The following is a 13879-nucleotide window of genomic DNA, read 5'->3' as shown; positions in this document are numbered from 1 at the left end:
CAAACGCTGCCCTTGGAATTAGCTGTGGGGATGCCCCTCGAGTGCACTATTACTAAACAGCAGACTAGAGAGGCAGAATAATGCAGTGTAAGCCTGGCTTTAAAGCCCACTCTGCCACTGACTAGCCATGAAACTTTTCTATGTTTCAGTTTCTTCATCTACAAGTGAGATAACGACAGTTCCAGCTGTTGTGGGATTGTTATGAAAACTAAATGAGCGAATGCCTGTAAAACTCTTCCCCACACTGTCATGCTCTCAGGAAGTGCTCAAAGGCATCAGCTATCATTATTTTTTCATGTCAAGAGTGGATGGTCAACTTCCCTTCCTCACATGTCCTGTTACCTATCACACAGGAATTCCGGGTGGCTGTGACTGTTCACTACCTGAAGGGTTAGGGGGAAGATTAAATGAATACCAAAAATCTGAGATATAATTTGAAACAGAACAGCCTTTAAAAAGTTAAAACATTTGAAAACTTTTGTATTAAAAGACACTGTTGCAAAATTGAATTTTGAGCCATAGCTCCCCCAGGCCCCTTCAAGGAAGTTGTTAAGAACAGCTGCCCCTTCCTGTCTAAGAGGAGACTTTTAGCCTGAAGCTTGATTTTATGGGCTAAAAGAATGCTAAATACTAGAATTCTGATCAGCTAGGAGAAATTAGTTCTTTAGGAAAACACAGTGATGTCTAGGAATGATCATAACAGTGTCACGATTAATACAGCTATGGCAGCATCAGTGACAGGCGTTTCAGTAAAATAAAACATTTTTTCTTGTAGTTCAGCCCAGGAATTGTGATGCTCTCCATTTCCAAAACACAAAAGGTAAATTAATTTGGAAATACTTTGGATTCTTATAGACCATTTATTTTATACCTAATAAAGTAAAATGGGGTAATACAATACCCACTATAAAATGTGTCTTTCTGAAATGTCAGTCTTTATGGTATTGTATTTGCCTTTTATATGCAACATCACTTTGGGGTAAATAATGAAAAAGAAAAAATAATTCTGAGTACATTGAGAAAGAGATTTAGACATGCAAATATGTCTAGGTTCTTTCGTTTAGTGTTTCTGTCTGTCTGTCTCTCTCTCTCTCTCTCTCTGTCTCTCCTCCTCCTCCCTCTCCTCTTTCATATTTGCTTATTTGTGTAAACCGGGGACAATATTAAGATCTGAAGATTAGTGAGTGGTTAGACTTTTTTCTATCCTTTTAGTCTTTTAAAGTGTATCCACTGAGGACTTATAAATGAAGTTCACATGGTTTAATTATACATGACACCATGTATTTAAATTAACCTTTTAATTATACCTATGTCTATACAGGGAAATTTGAGTTTCTTATCAGAGACATTGCAAGCATGTGTATGATTCAAGTCGAAACCATCTTACTGGTTTCTTAGTGTGATCTTATTCTTTGATTTTAAAATTGATGAAATATAGACCTTCCCGAAGCATGAACAAAGGGAAAATGAAGACTAATAGGGGAGCTAACGAAGCAGAGTCCTGGGAACTGTTGATTTATGGTAGCTCTAACTAATAAGGCCAGTTAAGGGCAAATATCCCAAGGGAGAATCATTCCACGTCATTAGAAGCCCTTTGAAGAATGGTTTGCTTAAACTTGTCTTATTTACTCCATAGTTAATGTTACAATGTATTCATTTTATAAGAAAAAATGTTTAAATGACAAAGTAAGTTCCTAACATGTATAATAACCCAGCATTAACCCTGTAAAGACAACTCCTAGGTGATACCTGTTTGTGTGTCGATGATCACTGGAATCATCAGAGGAAGTTATGTCTTCTCACCCTGCCTTCCTTCATCCAGTCCTTGCAGCCTTTCTATTGAACAAGGCAATGGCTGCATCCCCTTTCCCCCACACATAGAGGTTCTGGGATTTCCGAGGCCACAGGAGCCATTGTTCCCTGATAAGATTCCACCTGAACTTTATGTCACTGCCACTTGAAACATGATGTCTCTTCCTAAACTGATCACCTCAAATAACTGGTCATAATTTTAATTTAATGATGTTTGATCTACTGACTCTAGATCATGGTTTTCTCGTAATATATCACATTCTTTTCTTGAGTAGAATTCACCTGCTTCACCTTCACGTCTCTCATAGTATAGTCACTGCTTTTGTTCTCTAGGTTATCTACCAGAGAACCTGTTTCCTAAACTGCGGTGAAATGAACCATCTTCTTGGTTGGGGTGACTGGCAGCTTTTTAATTCAATGCGTGACATTCGGGGTCCAGTTTTGGTGCAGCATACCAGGTGTTCCACAATTAGCATTTGTTCATCTAAATGTCCCCGGATGTGATCCAAACTGTTCTCTCCTATTGCTAACATGCTACAAAAATAAATTCACATTTTGGTGCTGAAAGAAATTTTAAGCAGTTGGTAAAAACTGTTGTTCCCAGATACGTACATTAAGTTTATATGTTAGGAACTTGGATTCTTCATTACCTAACATTTCTCTGTCTGTGTGTCTGAAGGCTCAATTAACCTGCAGTTTTAAGTAACACAGAAGACTCAGGATAAAATGGAGACAGGGTTATATTGTGACTAGTGACACTTGACAGATTCTCACGAGGTCACGAGGACACGTTGACCCTCCCCTGCCAGGCCCTATCTGCTCCCATACTACTCTGTAGGCTCACAGTTGACTGTTCTATACCTGCAGGAATAACGGACTTGCGCTAGTGCTGTTTACGAGGAATAGCTACCTTGAAAGAATGATGTCAAGTTCCTCAGAAGTTTCAAAACTGAGAAATCACTGTTTGTGTCAATGATAAACAAATTTTCAAAACTACACCATCTTAGCTACTTATATGCGCAAGGCCTTGAGTACAATCACTGTATTTTTTTTAAAACAAAAAGATAGAACCTTAGGAATATAGTGGTTTCAGAGATATTTCTCAGAGTAGGCAATTCCAAGTTTATAAAATTGGAGTTTAGGGCTCAGAATAAATTGTATGATAAATTTGTCAGCCATGGTATGGGTTACATAGGCTTTACTGGCCTGGACTGGAAATTTATCCCCCATGTAGAACATTTCCTTGGGGATGATGTCTTTGATGCTCTGTGGAGTGAGAACAGAGCACTTGTCTCCCCTTTAATTAAGGTGGGTAGCACTTGGACTTGGGAAAAGGCAGCAGTTCAGGAAGCAGTTCCACCCCTGGAGACTAGCACTCCAGGGCTAGCTACGTAGTCATGTGTTTATCAGAGGGATGTTTATCATCCCAAGATACTGAAATGTTTGCAACTCAACAGAAGCCAGAGTTACACTAATTTCCTTTTAGCTTCCTCTCCAGTCCCAGCAACGCCCATCCTACAGCTGGAGGAGTGTTGCACCCACAACAACAGCGCTACGCTGTCCTGGAAGCAGCCGCCTCTGTCCACGGTGCCCGCTGAAGGATACATTCTGGAGCTGGATGACGGCAATGGTGGTCAGTTCCGGGTAAGCCGAGCGCCTACTCCTTGTTGACCAAAACCAGTGACAACTCAGAGGACCCGCCGTGGGGTCTCGGCCCACCTATACCACCTCTCCTGGGGACTGGCCATCCCAACAGGGCCTGCCTACTCTTGTACCATATCAAAGGTAGATGAAGGGGTCTCTGAATAGAAATGACCCTTCTTAAGAGAAAGTATGTGCAGTACTGCAAGCTCTGGAGTCAGAATGCCTACATTCAGCTCCAAACTCCACCACTTAGCTCTGGGACTGTGCCCATCTCTCACCTCTTTGAGCCTTCACATCCTCAGCTGTAAAGTGGGGATGATAATGATAATGTGTATCTCACAGATTGTTAAGAGTCATTTAGATAATCCACACAAAATTCTTAGCATGCTGCCATCCCAGATTCCCATCTTCTTAGCGTCCCACTGGAGAGTTGTCATTTTAAGGCTGTGCTTTGAATGCAAATTATTTTTGCTCAGCATAATGTTGCAAAGTGAACAAATAAAGGGGGAGGTAAATGCCTAACCTATGCTAAAGATGCATTGTGCTAGGATTTATTTTAAGCCTTTGAAATATCATTCTTCCTCCCTTCCCTGTTTGCTCCCCATTCCTCTGATGAAAACCTATAGTCCTATGGCTTTGAGTGTATAGTCTTTGTAACAGTTCCAGAAGTCGTCAGTGGAGTTATAACACAGCATAGAGACCACCCTCATGTTTTCAAGCCTGTTTTTTACAAATCACACTGATAAAGAGCTCATAGGTATAACACACTGTATAAATGCCATGTTAATAAATATAATCTGCCTATAATACCCAGTTTTAATTTTTTAAGCCCTAGCTGCTAATAACCCCCATTCATTAAGCTGCCATGTCCATGCTAATTGACTATGCTAGTCAATTTTCTCATATGACTGTATAATCCTCACACCAACCTCATAAGGTGGGTATTACTGTACCCTCTTTACAGATGAGGAAACTGAGGCTAAAAGAGGTCAGTCAAATGGCCCAATATCTCACAGGATTCAAGTCCAGATCAGGCTGATGCCAAAGCACTTGCTCCTAACCGCTGGGCAACACGACCTCCCTAACTCCTCACAAGGGTTCCCGTTAAATGGTGGCCTGTTATTCGTTGACCCTCAGGAAGTGTATGTTGGAAAGGAGACAATGTGCACCGTGGATGGTCTGCACTTCAACAGCACGTACAACGCTCGCATCAAGGCCTTCAACAAAACAGGAGTCAGCCAGTACAGCAAGACCCTGGTCCTCCAAACGTCTGAGGGTAAGGCCCTTCAGCAGTACCCCTCAGAGCGAGAGCTGCGAGGCGTCTAACGTGGCTGGCGAGCTGGAGGTAACCCCACCACTGCCCACCCTCTGAAGTGTTTCCATGACTTGCTCTGCACTCTGGCACAGGCCGCTGTTCCTCTCCCGCCGCTAGAGAGCCCATGGTATGTGGATGTGTCAAACCAAAGAGTCCACAGCAGCAGTTCAAATGGCTTGGGCCGTCGGCTTCCTTTGGTAACACTCTAAATAAGCTGCAGTTGAAGAAGCTGAAAAACGAAGGCCTGAATGCCCCCCGGTGTGTGAGACCAATGTATGTAGGCTCTAGGGCAGGCTCCCATTCTCCACCATACCCGTTATTTGTCCAGATGATTCTAAATTGCCTTTTAGGCTTGTTTGTTCCTGAGGGTGGGGCCGAGGTTCTTCCCAGCTGTGGATTTGTCTGACTGACCGTGTTTCTAAGGTTTATAGGGTGCTAGAGCTGTTCCGAGAGGGCCTGTCGGCCACTCCTCGCTTAACCAGCACGGACTGCTTCCATTTCACACCCAAAGTCCAGGCCGGCAGCACCAGGACTGAGGCTCCCTATGGGCACCAGACAGGAAGAGACCAGCAACTCCACATTACCTCGCCTTTCTCATCTTTGCCAGTCCCTGTAGGCTTGGTTAGGCTGCCTCGGGCCACCACGAAAGGTCTTTCTCTAGAGAACTTTTGCTTCTTGGCTATACTGTAAATATTGTGGTCATCAAAGGCAAGCCATCCATCTCAGAACAGAGGCTTGAACATGATGGCCAGGTATCACCTCTGAGGCTTTTAACACTTTCATTTTAAAAGCAATTGTGACACATGAAATTAAAACTATGAAGAGGTACTTTTAGTTGGTGCCAAAGCATTTTCAGAGCTTCTGGGTATGGTTTTAATTATAGAAGTCGCTCGCAATACCACTGGCATTCTCCATAACTTCCCTCTGCAGAACTAATTATGCTGATTTGGGTCAAATTCAAGATGTTAGCTAACAGAACTGAGGTGGTATTTTTCCCCCACTTCCCACAAGCCTCAGCCTGTGCCAGTTACCCCTAAAATGGTTCACATGGTTAAAAACAAGCACAACTTCCAATCCCACAGCAAGGTTGACAGGCCCTTGGCCGTGAAAACCATGCGTGGGGAGCAGTCGTAAGTCTGTGAGGGATGCTATTCAAAGAGAAAGATTTCTTGAAGGGAAAATGCCCACATGGTCTGTTTCCATTTGGGTTATAGGGATGTGGTAGCTAGAGCCTCCCCTGGGATGATCATTTTAGCAACTTCTCTCTGGGGTGAGAGCAGTTGCCTCCTGTCCCAAGGTACCATGCCAACTGCTAAAGCCCTCCAGGGGTTCTCAGACACAGTGCAGAAGGCCCTTCGTGATGACGGCCTGGTTTCCCATGTGCGCACAGGATGTTGGACTGAAGAGTGAGGTGCATGCCATCAGAGCAGGGAGACCGTTTGTTACTAATACGTGTCATCAGACTTATAGGACAACTATTTCTATTCATACGTGGAAATCATACTATTCTGCTAACATCAGTTATTAGCATAGCAGCCTGAGCACTTACACCTCTCTTTTCATCCTGCAGGAGGATGTAGTTTCTAAGTTTCACTTAATGTTCATAAGATTATGGTGTCTATTAAATTACAAAATTGGAACTGCGATCCTCGGCACCACAGTCACAGAACTGGGGGTCATTTCCTAAAAGAAACTAATGGGACAAGTCCTCTTCCAACAAAGAAACTGTACTGTAGAAAACAATTTCCTCCATGAATTTTATATATTGTGTACAAATATAAGGTATGTATCTAAATACAAAGAAAACCTTATCATCGTGTAGATATCAGTATTCTCTGTTACCGCACAGAAGTGATTTTCTCATGATGAAATAAAGTTCGCACACATACTTTCTCCATAAACTTTGGTTTGTTCTATTTGTTTCTCCCTCATCCTAACTCATTTAAACAGTGAGACAAGATTTAGAAAGCAAGAAAAAATATAATGAATAGCTCATTTTTGAAAAAAAATTTAATCAATCTGTAACAATACAGAAAACCTATAGAATTAAAGAATTATATCTTGTTTTTGTTTTTTAGAAGTCAATGAGAAAAATGCCATTGATGGAGTGTTGATATACTAACCGAACTTATGCGTTATTCATATTATTTTCTATAGTACCTGGAATGGTTTACTTTGGAGATTTTTTTTCTTTGCTGCTATTGGGGGTGATGTGGTGGTTGGTTTTGACTTTTTACTGTAACAAAATCTTTTGCATTCTTCTTAGCAGGAGTTAATCTCTTTCCAAAGTTCAAAACAAAAAGTCTGTATCTCAGAAGGATCCAATTCATAGGTGACAGCAAGCCGAACTTGTATTTACATGCATTCAGTCTGAGGTTTAAATCACTTACCACTTACACTATTTGAACTGGTATAAAACCTTCTGCTGACCTAAAGGCAATGTGTCCACACTGTTATGAAGTCTCATCATTTTTTTCAAAAGCAAATTTGTCTGTTTACCTATTTGCTGGGCAGTGTTTGATTAAGTCCTCACTGTGTACCGGGCTGTGGGTGGAGAGTGTGAAGCAGACATCGCCCCTGCTGCCTGGGAAGAGAGACCGGCCTTAAAGAAATAGATGCACAATAGTTGCATATTTGCAGGTTACGACAAACAGTGCAAAAGAGGGAAAGGGGAACAGCAAGAAGACAATTCATACAGGAAAATTGGTCGGGAAAACAATGAAAAATAATTTAATTCAGTGTAAATTATAAAGAATGTGTTGTTAAAAGAAAAGAGGAAAGGAAAATGCATGTTTGGTTAGTTCCCTGAGAGCAAAGTTCTTGGGGATGTACCTATAACAGCCATGCATGTAAGGTCCATTGTAACCTAAACCAAACTACCCTTACTTAAGAAGAAATATAACTGTAAGCAATAAAGAATGTTAACAAAATTTAAAAATACAGCCCACAACCCTGGTTGTATATATCTTTAAAGTAATTCATTAAATAGCCATATGTCTGTGTTACAGTCTTTGAAACCATCTGCAAAAGAATATCCATTAAAAACATTATGTAAGAAGACCTTAATACTTAAAAGCCTGTTCTGTGTCTGAGAGACTACTCCCCCCCCCAAAAAAAAGTCTGAGAAGAGAACATTTTTCTGTTTATTTTTCCCTATTTTCCCTCTGTCTATCTAAACAGACTGTACCTTTTTCTTTCTTTAATCTGAAGAGAAAATGAAATAGACCAAAGGTAATATTCCCAGACTCACATAATTTAGAGACTGTTAATTGGCTGAAAAGAGGTCTCCCGCTGAGCCAGGGAATTGCTCCCTGCAGCCCTCCCAGCAGAGGGGGCGCTGCAGCCAGCAAGGGGTTAGAGCACGCAGGGTTGTACCCTCTACGCAATAAACACTCTGTAACACAAATCTTTGTGTCAAAAGATCATTTTCCTTAGACAGATTCTTAGAAGTGGCATTAGTGGACCAAGGAGTATGAACATTTTTAAGGTCCTTGATCTGTGTTTTCAAATCGCCTTCCAAATAGATTTTCTACCAGAAATGTATGAACCACTCCATTTTTTATCACTTTAATTCTACTAGAGTTTAATTTTGACCTATGTGTCGCCTCTTCTAAAAGTAAAAATGTTTCAAAAAAATAAATAAAAGTAAAAGTGTTTCTAAAAGAGGGATTTGGGGGGAAGGTTTTACAAATAGCTTTTATTTTTTGATATTTTTATATCTGATTAACATTTTCATTTGCATTTTTTGTTATTTTTCAATTAGAGTCAACATTCAATATTATTTCGTATTAGTTTCAGGTGTACAGCATAGTGATTAGACAATCATGTCCTTTGCAAAATGATCTCCCTGATATTTCAAGTACCGACCTGGCACTGTACATAGTTATTACAGTACTTTTTACTACACTCACTATGCTGTACTTTACATCCCCGTGAATATTTTGTAACTACCAACCTGTACTTTTTAATGTCTTCACATTTTTCACCTAGTCCCCCAACCCCCAACCCCTCTGGCAACCATCAGTCTATTCTCTGTATCTATGAGTCTATTTTTTTTTTGTTTCTTTCTATGTGTTACATTCAAAAATAAGTGAAATCATACGGTATTTGTCTTTCTCTGTCTGACTTATTTTACTTAGAGTTAAAAGAGGGTTTTTAATGTATATTTTCATGGGAATAATATTCTGTCTGTTTTACATCTAAGAGCTACACGAAAGACATTACAACATATTGCAGATAAAATGGACATGATCTAATGGGGAGAGAAGACTTCCCAGAGAAGAGAGAGGGACAGAGGGAAATCCAAACAAAGGGAATAACTGTATGCAAGGCAAAACTTCAAAGTCTGCCTTAAGGTGACTATGGAAAGGACATCATTCATTCAACAACATTAATTGAGCGCCTCGATGTTGTCAGGCACTGGGCAGGGCCCCAGGATCACCGGGCATGGCCCCTGCTCTAGAGAGTGTGGGTCTGCTGCTCCTCCTTCCTGAACTTCAGGGTGCCTGACTCAGAGCACCTAAAGCATATAGTATCTCCTGAGCTCTCCATAATGAAGATATCTACCCCGCAATCTAGATAGTCATCTTACAATCAAAAAGTAAGCCATAATGACCTCTGGCTGGGAAAAAAGAAAGTTCAGGCATAGAAGCTCCTGTGTTACCCTCACTGCAGAGCCCTTGGTCTCACCCAGTTCTCACTTACTCTTAGTTTACACACAATTCCACTGGCCTCATTAAGCTGTTCACAAAGAGCACTAGAAGCATCACATTGGGAGAGAGAAGAAGGATTTGGTATAGAAGTGAGTTGATGCTGTTGGTAGCACTGAGCAGGAAAGGTAACTGGAAGAACTGAGCAGAGCAAAAAAAAATCAAAAGAGAACTTTCTATGGCATATATTCTGATTAAGAAGTTGTATTACGCATTTTAGAAAGATTTCTATCTAACACATTTAAAAGTTGGTATATTATCTGGAATCTTTGGTAATGGGGTATTAGTTAGAACTCAGAAGACTTTATCATAAAATTTATGGAATCACAATATGAAATAAGCCCCTCAACCCCCCCCCCAAAAAAAGCTATGATAAGCCCTAATTCATTTTGTGTCACACTTCTAAGAACTTTCTTCACTGTCCATTAAAATATTCCATGAAAAATGACAGCTGTATGGACTTTAGACTCTACCTCTGTACCTATTGCTAATGTCTAAACCCCTGTTCTGTTGCGGCAACGTTTCAGATTTACCCTGTGTGTTATTTTCCCATTACTGCGTTAAAAAATTGCCTCAATCGTAGCAGTTTAAAACAGCACAAATTTACCACCTTACAGCTCTAGAGGTCAGAATCCTAAATGGGTTTCCCTGGGCTTAAAATGAGGTATCAGCAGGGCTGCATTCCTTCAGGCAGTTCTAGGGGAGAATCCAATCTCTTTCCCTTCCCAGCTTCTAGAAGCCACCTATACTTCTTGGCCCATGGTTCCTTCCTCCACCTTCAATGCCAGCAGCATAGCATCTTCCAATCTCTGATTCTGACCATCTGGTTTCCCTTCTATAAGGACCCTTGGGTCTACCTTGGGCCCACCTGGGTGGTTCAGGATAATCTCCCCAAATCAAGATCCTCAACTTAATCACATTTGCAAAGGCCCTTTTACCATAGAAGGTGACATAGTCACAGGTTCCCAGGATTATTATGTGGCATTTTTTAGTATGCCATTGTTCAACCTACCACACATTCCATGAGGAAAGTGTTATTATTAATAATGCACCACTCTTCACATGGGGGGCCTTGAGCTTCTGAGAGGTTATGTAACGTGTCAGACCAGCCTTTCGGCCTTCGTGCCCAGCGCAGTGCACTTTGGTGCCGACAGCAGAACAGTGCTGTTTGCACTCAATAAATGGGAGGAAAGAGGCAAAACAACACTGAGTCTGTCTGCCAGGTATTTGAAACATCTTGTCAAAATGAAGCAGCATTGTGTAGCTTCCTCCTGTGTTGATCCAGAAACCCCAGCCAGAAATAGGGCGTTAACACTTTCAAAGAGTCCTGTGCAAGTTTTATTGAAAAGAATAATATCTGTGCTTTTAAACAGAGGTGTGGGAGGAGCTGTCATTTCCAGTATAATGCCCTAGCTCCTCCCGAGATCCTGTCCTTTCCTCATGTCTTGGCTCCCTCCGGTCCCCACCCCCACCCCCACCCCATGAGAGCACTTACCTAGAAAGGCCCTTCTCCCCATTTGGTACCCGTGGGCACTCTTGGTCCGCAGAGACAGGTCGCTGCCTGGGAAGGAAAAGGAATGTTGGAGCCAGATCTTCGAGGCTATAGATAAAGCTGTAAATTTCAGCACTTCAGCAAACAAGTGCTCAGCCCACTGAGAACAAGAGTGTTTTTAAGCATCTTCTTAGTTGACTGTCCACAGGAGCCATCTCCCTAACACTTTCCAGGGTGGTTTTATCTGATAAAATCCCAATAAAAGGGTTGGGATTCCTGATATAACATCTCAGAAACTGTTCTCTAAAAGAGGACAGAGAAAGCAGTATTCATAAAGATTGAAATGCCTTTTCCCCCATGAGACTCAGCATCACACTGCCCTTCCAATGCGATAGCTGCTTCTCCCACATATCAAAGGAAGTAACACAGAGACTGCTCAGTGGTGCAGACAAAATCTAGCCCCAGACTGGCTCCAATGCAGCTGTCCTACATCTCTTGGCAGATCTTTTATAGGCAGATCTGTTTGGGGCCAGCATAAGTATCATAGTCTTAAACCCTGATGTCCTGAGACCCACACTCCTAGAAGTTGTAACCTTGTAGGGGATGGGTGAAGAACCTCATCTGATCTCAGGGACAGCTCAGCCCGCCCAGCCCTTATGGCCCAAATCCCAAAGAGAAGGGTGATGCGTTTGCCTTTCAGTCCCTAGCCACCACAGCCCACGCAATGACTCTATTTAGAGAAGAAAGATTCATCTTCAATATAGTGCACAGTTGGGAAAATGATACTAAGCCATCTGCACAAACCTTGGTCGCTATATTCCCAGGGTCTGCAGCATAAACGTTACCCTAGTTCATACCTTTCCAAAGCACAAAAGAGCAGCAATGGCATTGTCACCTCGTCGCCCTCCAAACTTTATCCAGCAGGAATCGACCCTGTCTGAGTCCCTCTCCTGTCCCACCACGGCTGGCCGTGTGGCTCCGATGTGTCCCCTTACCTCCTAGGATTTCTGTTTGTTGTTGCTGTGGGTGTTTTGGGGTTTTGTTTTGTTTTATTTATAGACTTAGAGCAGGTGACCTGTAAGTTTTTTATGATTGGTACCCTCTGTTTTTCTCCTGTGACTTCTGTCTTCAAGCTCATTACTGAAAGCTCTTAACTACTTCAGAAAATACCATGAGCAGGTGCAGACAGCACCTGCCTCCTCGGAGGGTCTGTGTAGGCCTTCGAGGTCTGCCTGTGACACTGAAATTTCAACACTAATGGGAAATAGCGGGTGAGGGATCCCATCAGGAAAAGACAGTTTCCTGCAGATATTTTTCCTGTGCCTCTGCTTTGATCTCCCTGACTCAGAGCATTAAAAGCCTCCCCCAAACTAATTTAAGAAGAACATGCATCTTCAGGACAAAATCCTCATGGGAGGTAAATCAGACCTGGACAAATTTGGATAGACTTTATAAAATCCAAGGTGAGAGGCATGATGATAGGGGTCGGAGCCCAGAAAAGAGAGACACTTGGTTCCTTTTCATTTTGACAACATGCATGATATCCCAGGGAATTTCCTGGATTTGTCCATAGGACTGAATTGGATCCAGACCCTATTTTTGGTTCTGGGAATGTGCTTTGTAGTTGATACTATGGGGAGCAGGTTAGTCCTTTGGAATCTTTTTTATCTACTTGAAATACAGGTATTTTGGGTTCTTCTGGTGGCAGTTCCTTATGAAGAATGCCATGGTGCTCTAAATTGGAGTGGAGGACTCGGCGACAAAGTGCACAGCTGTCCCCATGGTGGTGGCAGGAGGCTGCTTCATTGCTTCTTATAAAAGGTTTCAAAGCAGATTTGTTTCTCATTTCTCAACTGCAATTAATGCCACACTTAAGAAAGCTTAAAATACCACCTTCCACTGTAAATTATGTACCAGTTGGACATAATTGTGACTTTGGATACTTATTAGATCATTGAAGGAAAACTCGGCCTCCTTCATTCAATTCTTGGTCTCTTTTAAAAATCTCCCCAAGAAAAGCAAATTCTTTCCCAGCTGGTTTGTCATTGAACTGAAACTCACCTTGAATGCTGCCTCATGCAGTTCTTAGCAACATGTCTTGATTTGCTGTGCTCTGAAATGCGGCCATCTTGCTGGACCAGTGCCCAAGGGCTGACGAAATCATGAAGCTGTTCGCTACCAGACAGGAAGATGACCAAGATGTCTGCCAGGGCACGAAATAGGCTGGATTAGCACCTGCCGTCATAGGGAACCCCTGTCAGTTTGCCTTTCCCCTTGCAATTCCAAAAATAACCCCTCAAATACTGTACTTTACATTTCCAAAATATTCTATAACACCCATAGAAATCTTTAGTACTTTGTATATTTTGGAATCAGTCAAGAAATCCGACTCCCAGAAGAGTAAAAATCAATCAATAATATAAAACACAGATTTCCTCTAAGTTACTGTTTTTCTGACGGTCAGCTCTCCTGTCAGCTCATGTTTCCTGGCTGCTCAGTTCTAATACAATGTCTGGCATGTGGTAGGTGTTCAATAAAAGTTAGCTAATGAATCAAAGAAATACGCAGTTAGCTATTCTTTTTTCACCTCAGACCCAGAAGTCAATACATAATAGATGTGGTCCCCCAGCCAAGCTTTGCCTTGATAATTCTTGATTGCTTCTTGCAAGTAGGGGCCTCAAATCCAGAATTCAGCAATCCCAGGTAAGAAGGGAAAGCAATCCGGATGAGGGCAAGAGGAAAATGATGGTCAATGACAGAGTCGATGGAAAGTGTGTCTTGACCCATTCCCGTTTTGAACACAGTCTCATCCCGGAGTTACAGATGTGCGGAGGGCGGCCACACCAGCACTCACGGCACACCATGTTCCATTGCCCTTTCCTGCTAAACCGACTCTACTCAGCAAAG

At 42.0% G+C, this 13879-nt stretch overlaps 1 protein-coding gene across 11 annotated transcripts in view; it reads left to right on the top strand.

Annotated features, from left to right (window-relative positions):
• Positions 1-13879, top strand: part of TRIM9 (tripartite motif containing 9) — a 100491-nt gene that overhangs the window by 72216 nt on the left and 14396 nt on the right. For 7 of the 11 annotated variants that reach the window (XM_024568088.3, XM_045201840.2, XM_045201838.2 and 4 more), the window contains exons 6-7: positions 3299-3456; positions 4594-4732. In XM_024568088.3, coding sequence (XP_024423856.1) covers positions 3299-3456; positions 4594-4732 — 297 coding nt within the window. Of the gene's footprint in view, positions 1-775; positions 821-3298; positions 3457-4593; positions 4733-13879 lie in introns of all 11 variants that reach the window. The other 4 variants (XM_045201837.2, XM_045201839.2, XM_045201836.2 and 1 more) reach the window with 1 other exon arrangement.

Source organism: Desmodus rotundus, chromosome 7 (genome assembly GCF_022682495.2).
Source record: "Desmodus rotundus isolate HL8 chromosome 7, HLdesRot8A.1, whole genome shotgun sequence".
Classification (NCBI taxonomy): domain Eukaryota; kingdom Metazoa; phylum Chordata; class Mammalia; order Chiroptera; family Phyllostomidae; genus Desmodus; species Desmodus rotundus.
Note: the sequence above shows the minus strand (reverse complement) of the source record. Positions and strands in the feature narration are given on the sequence as shown.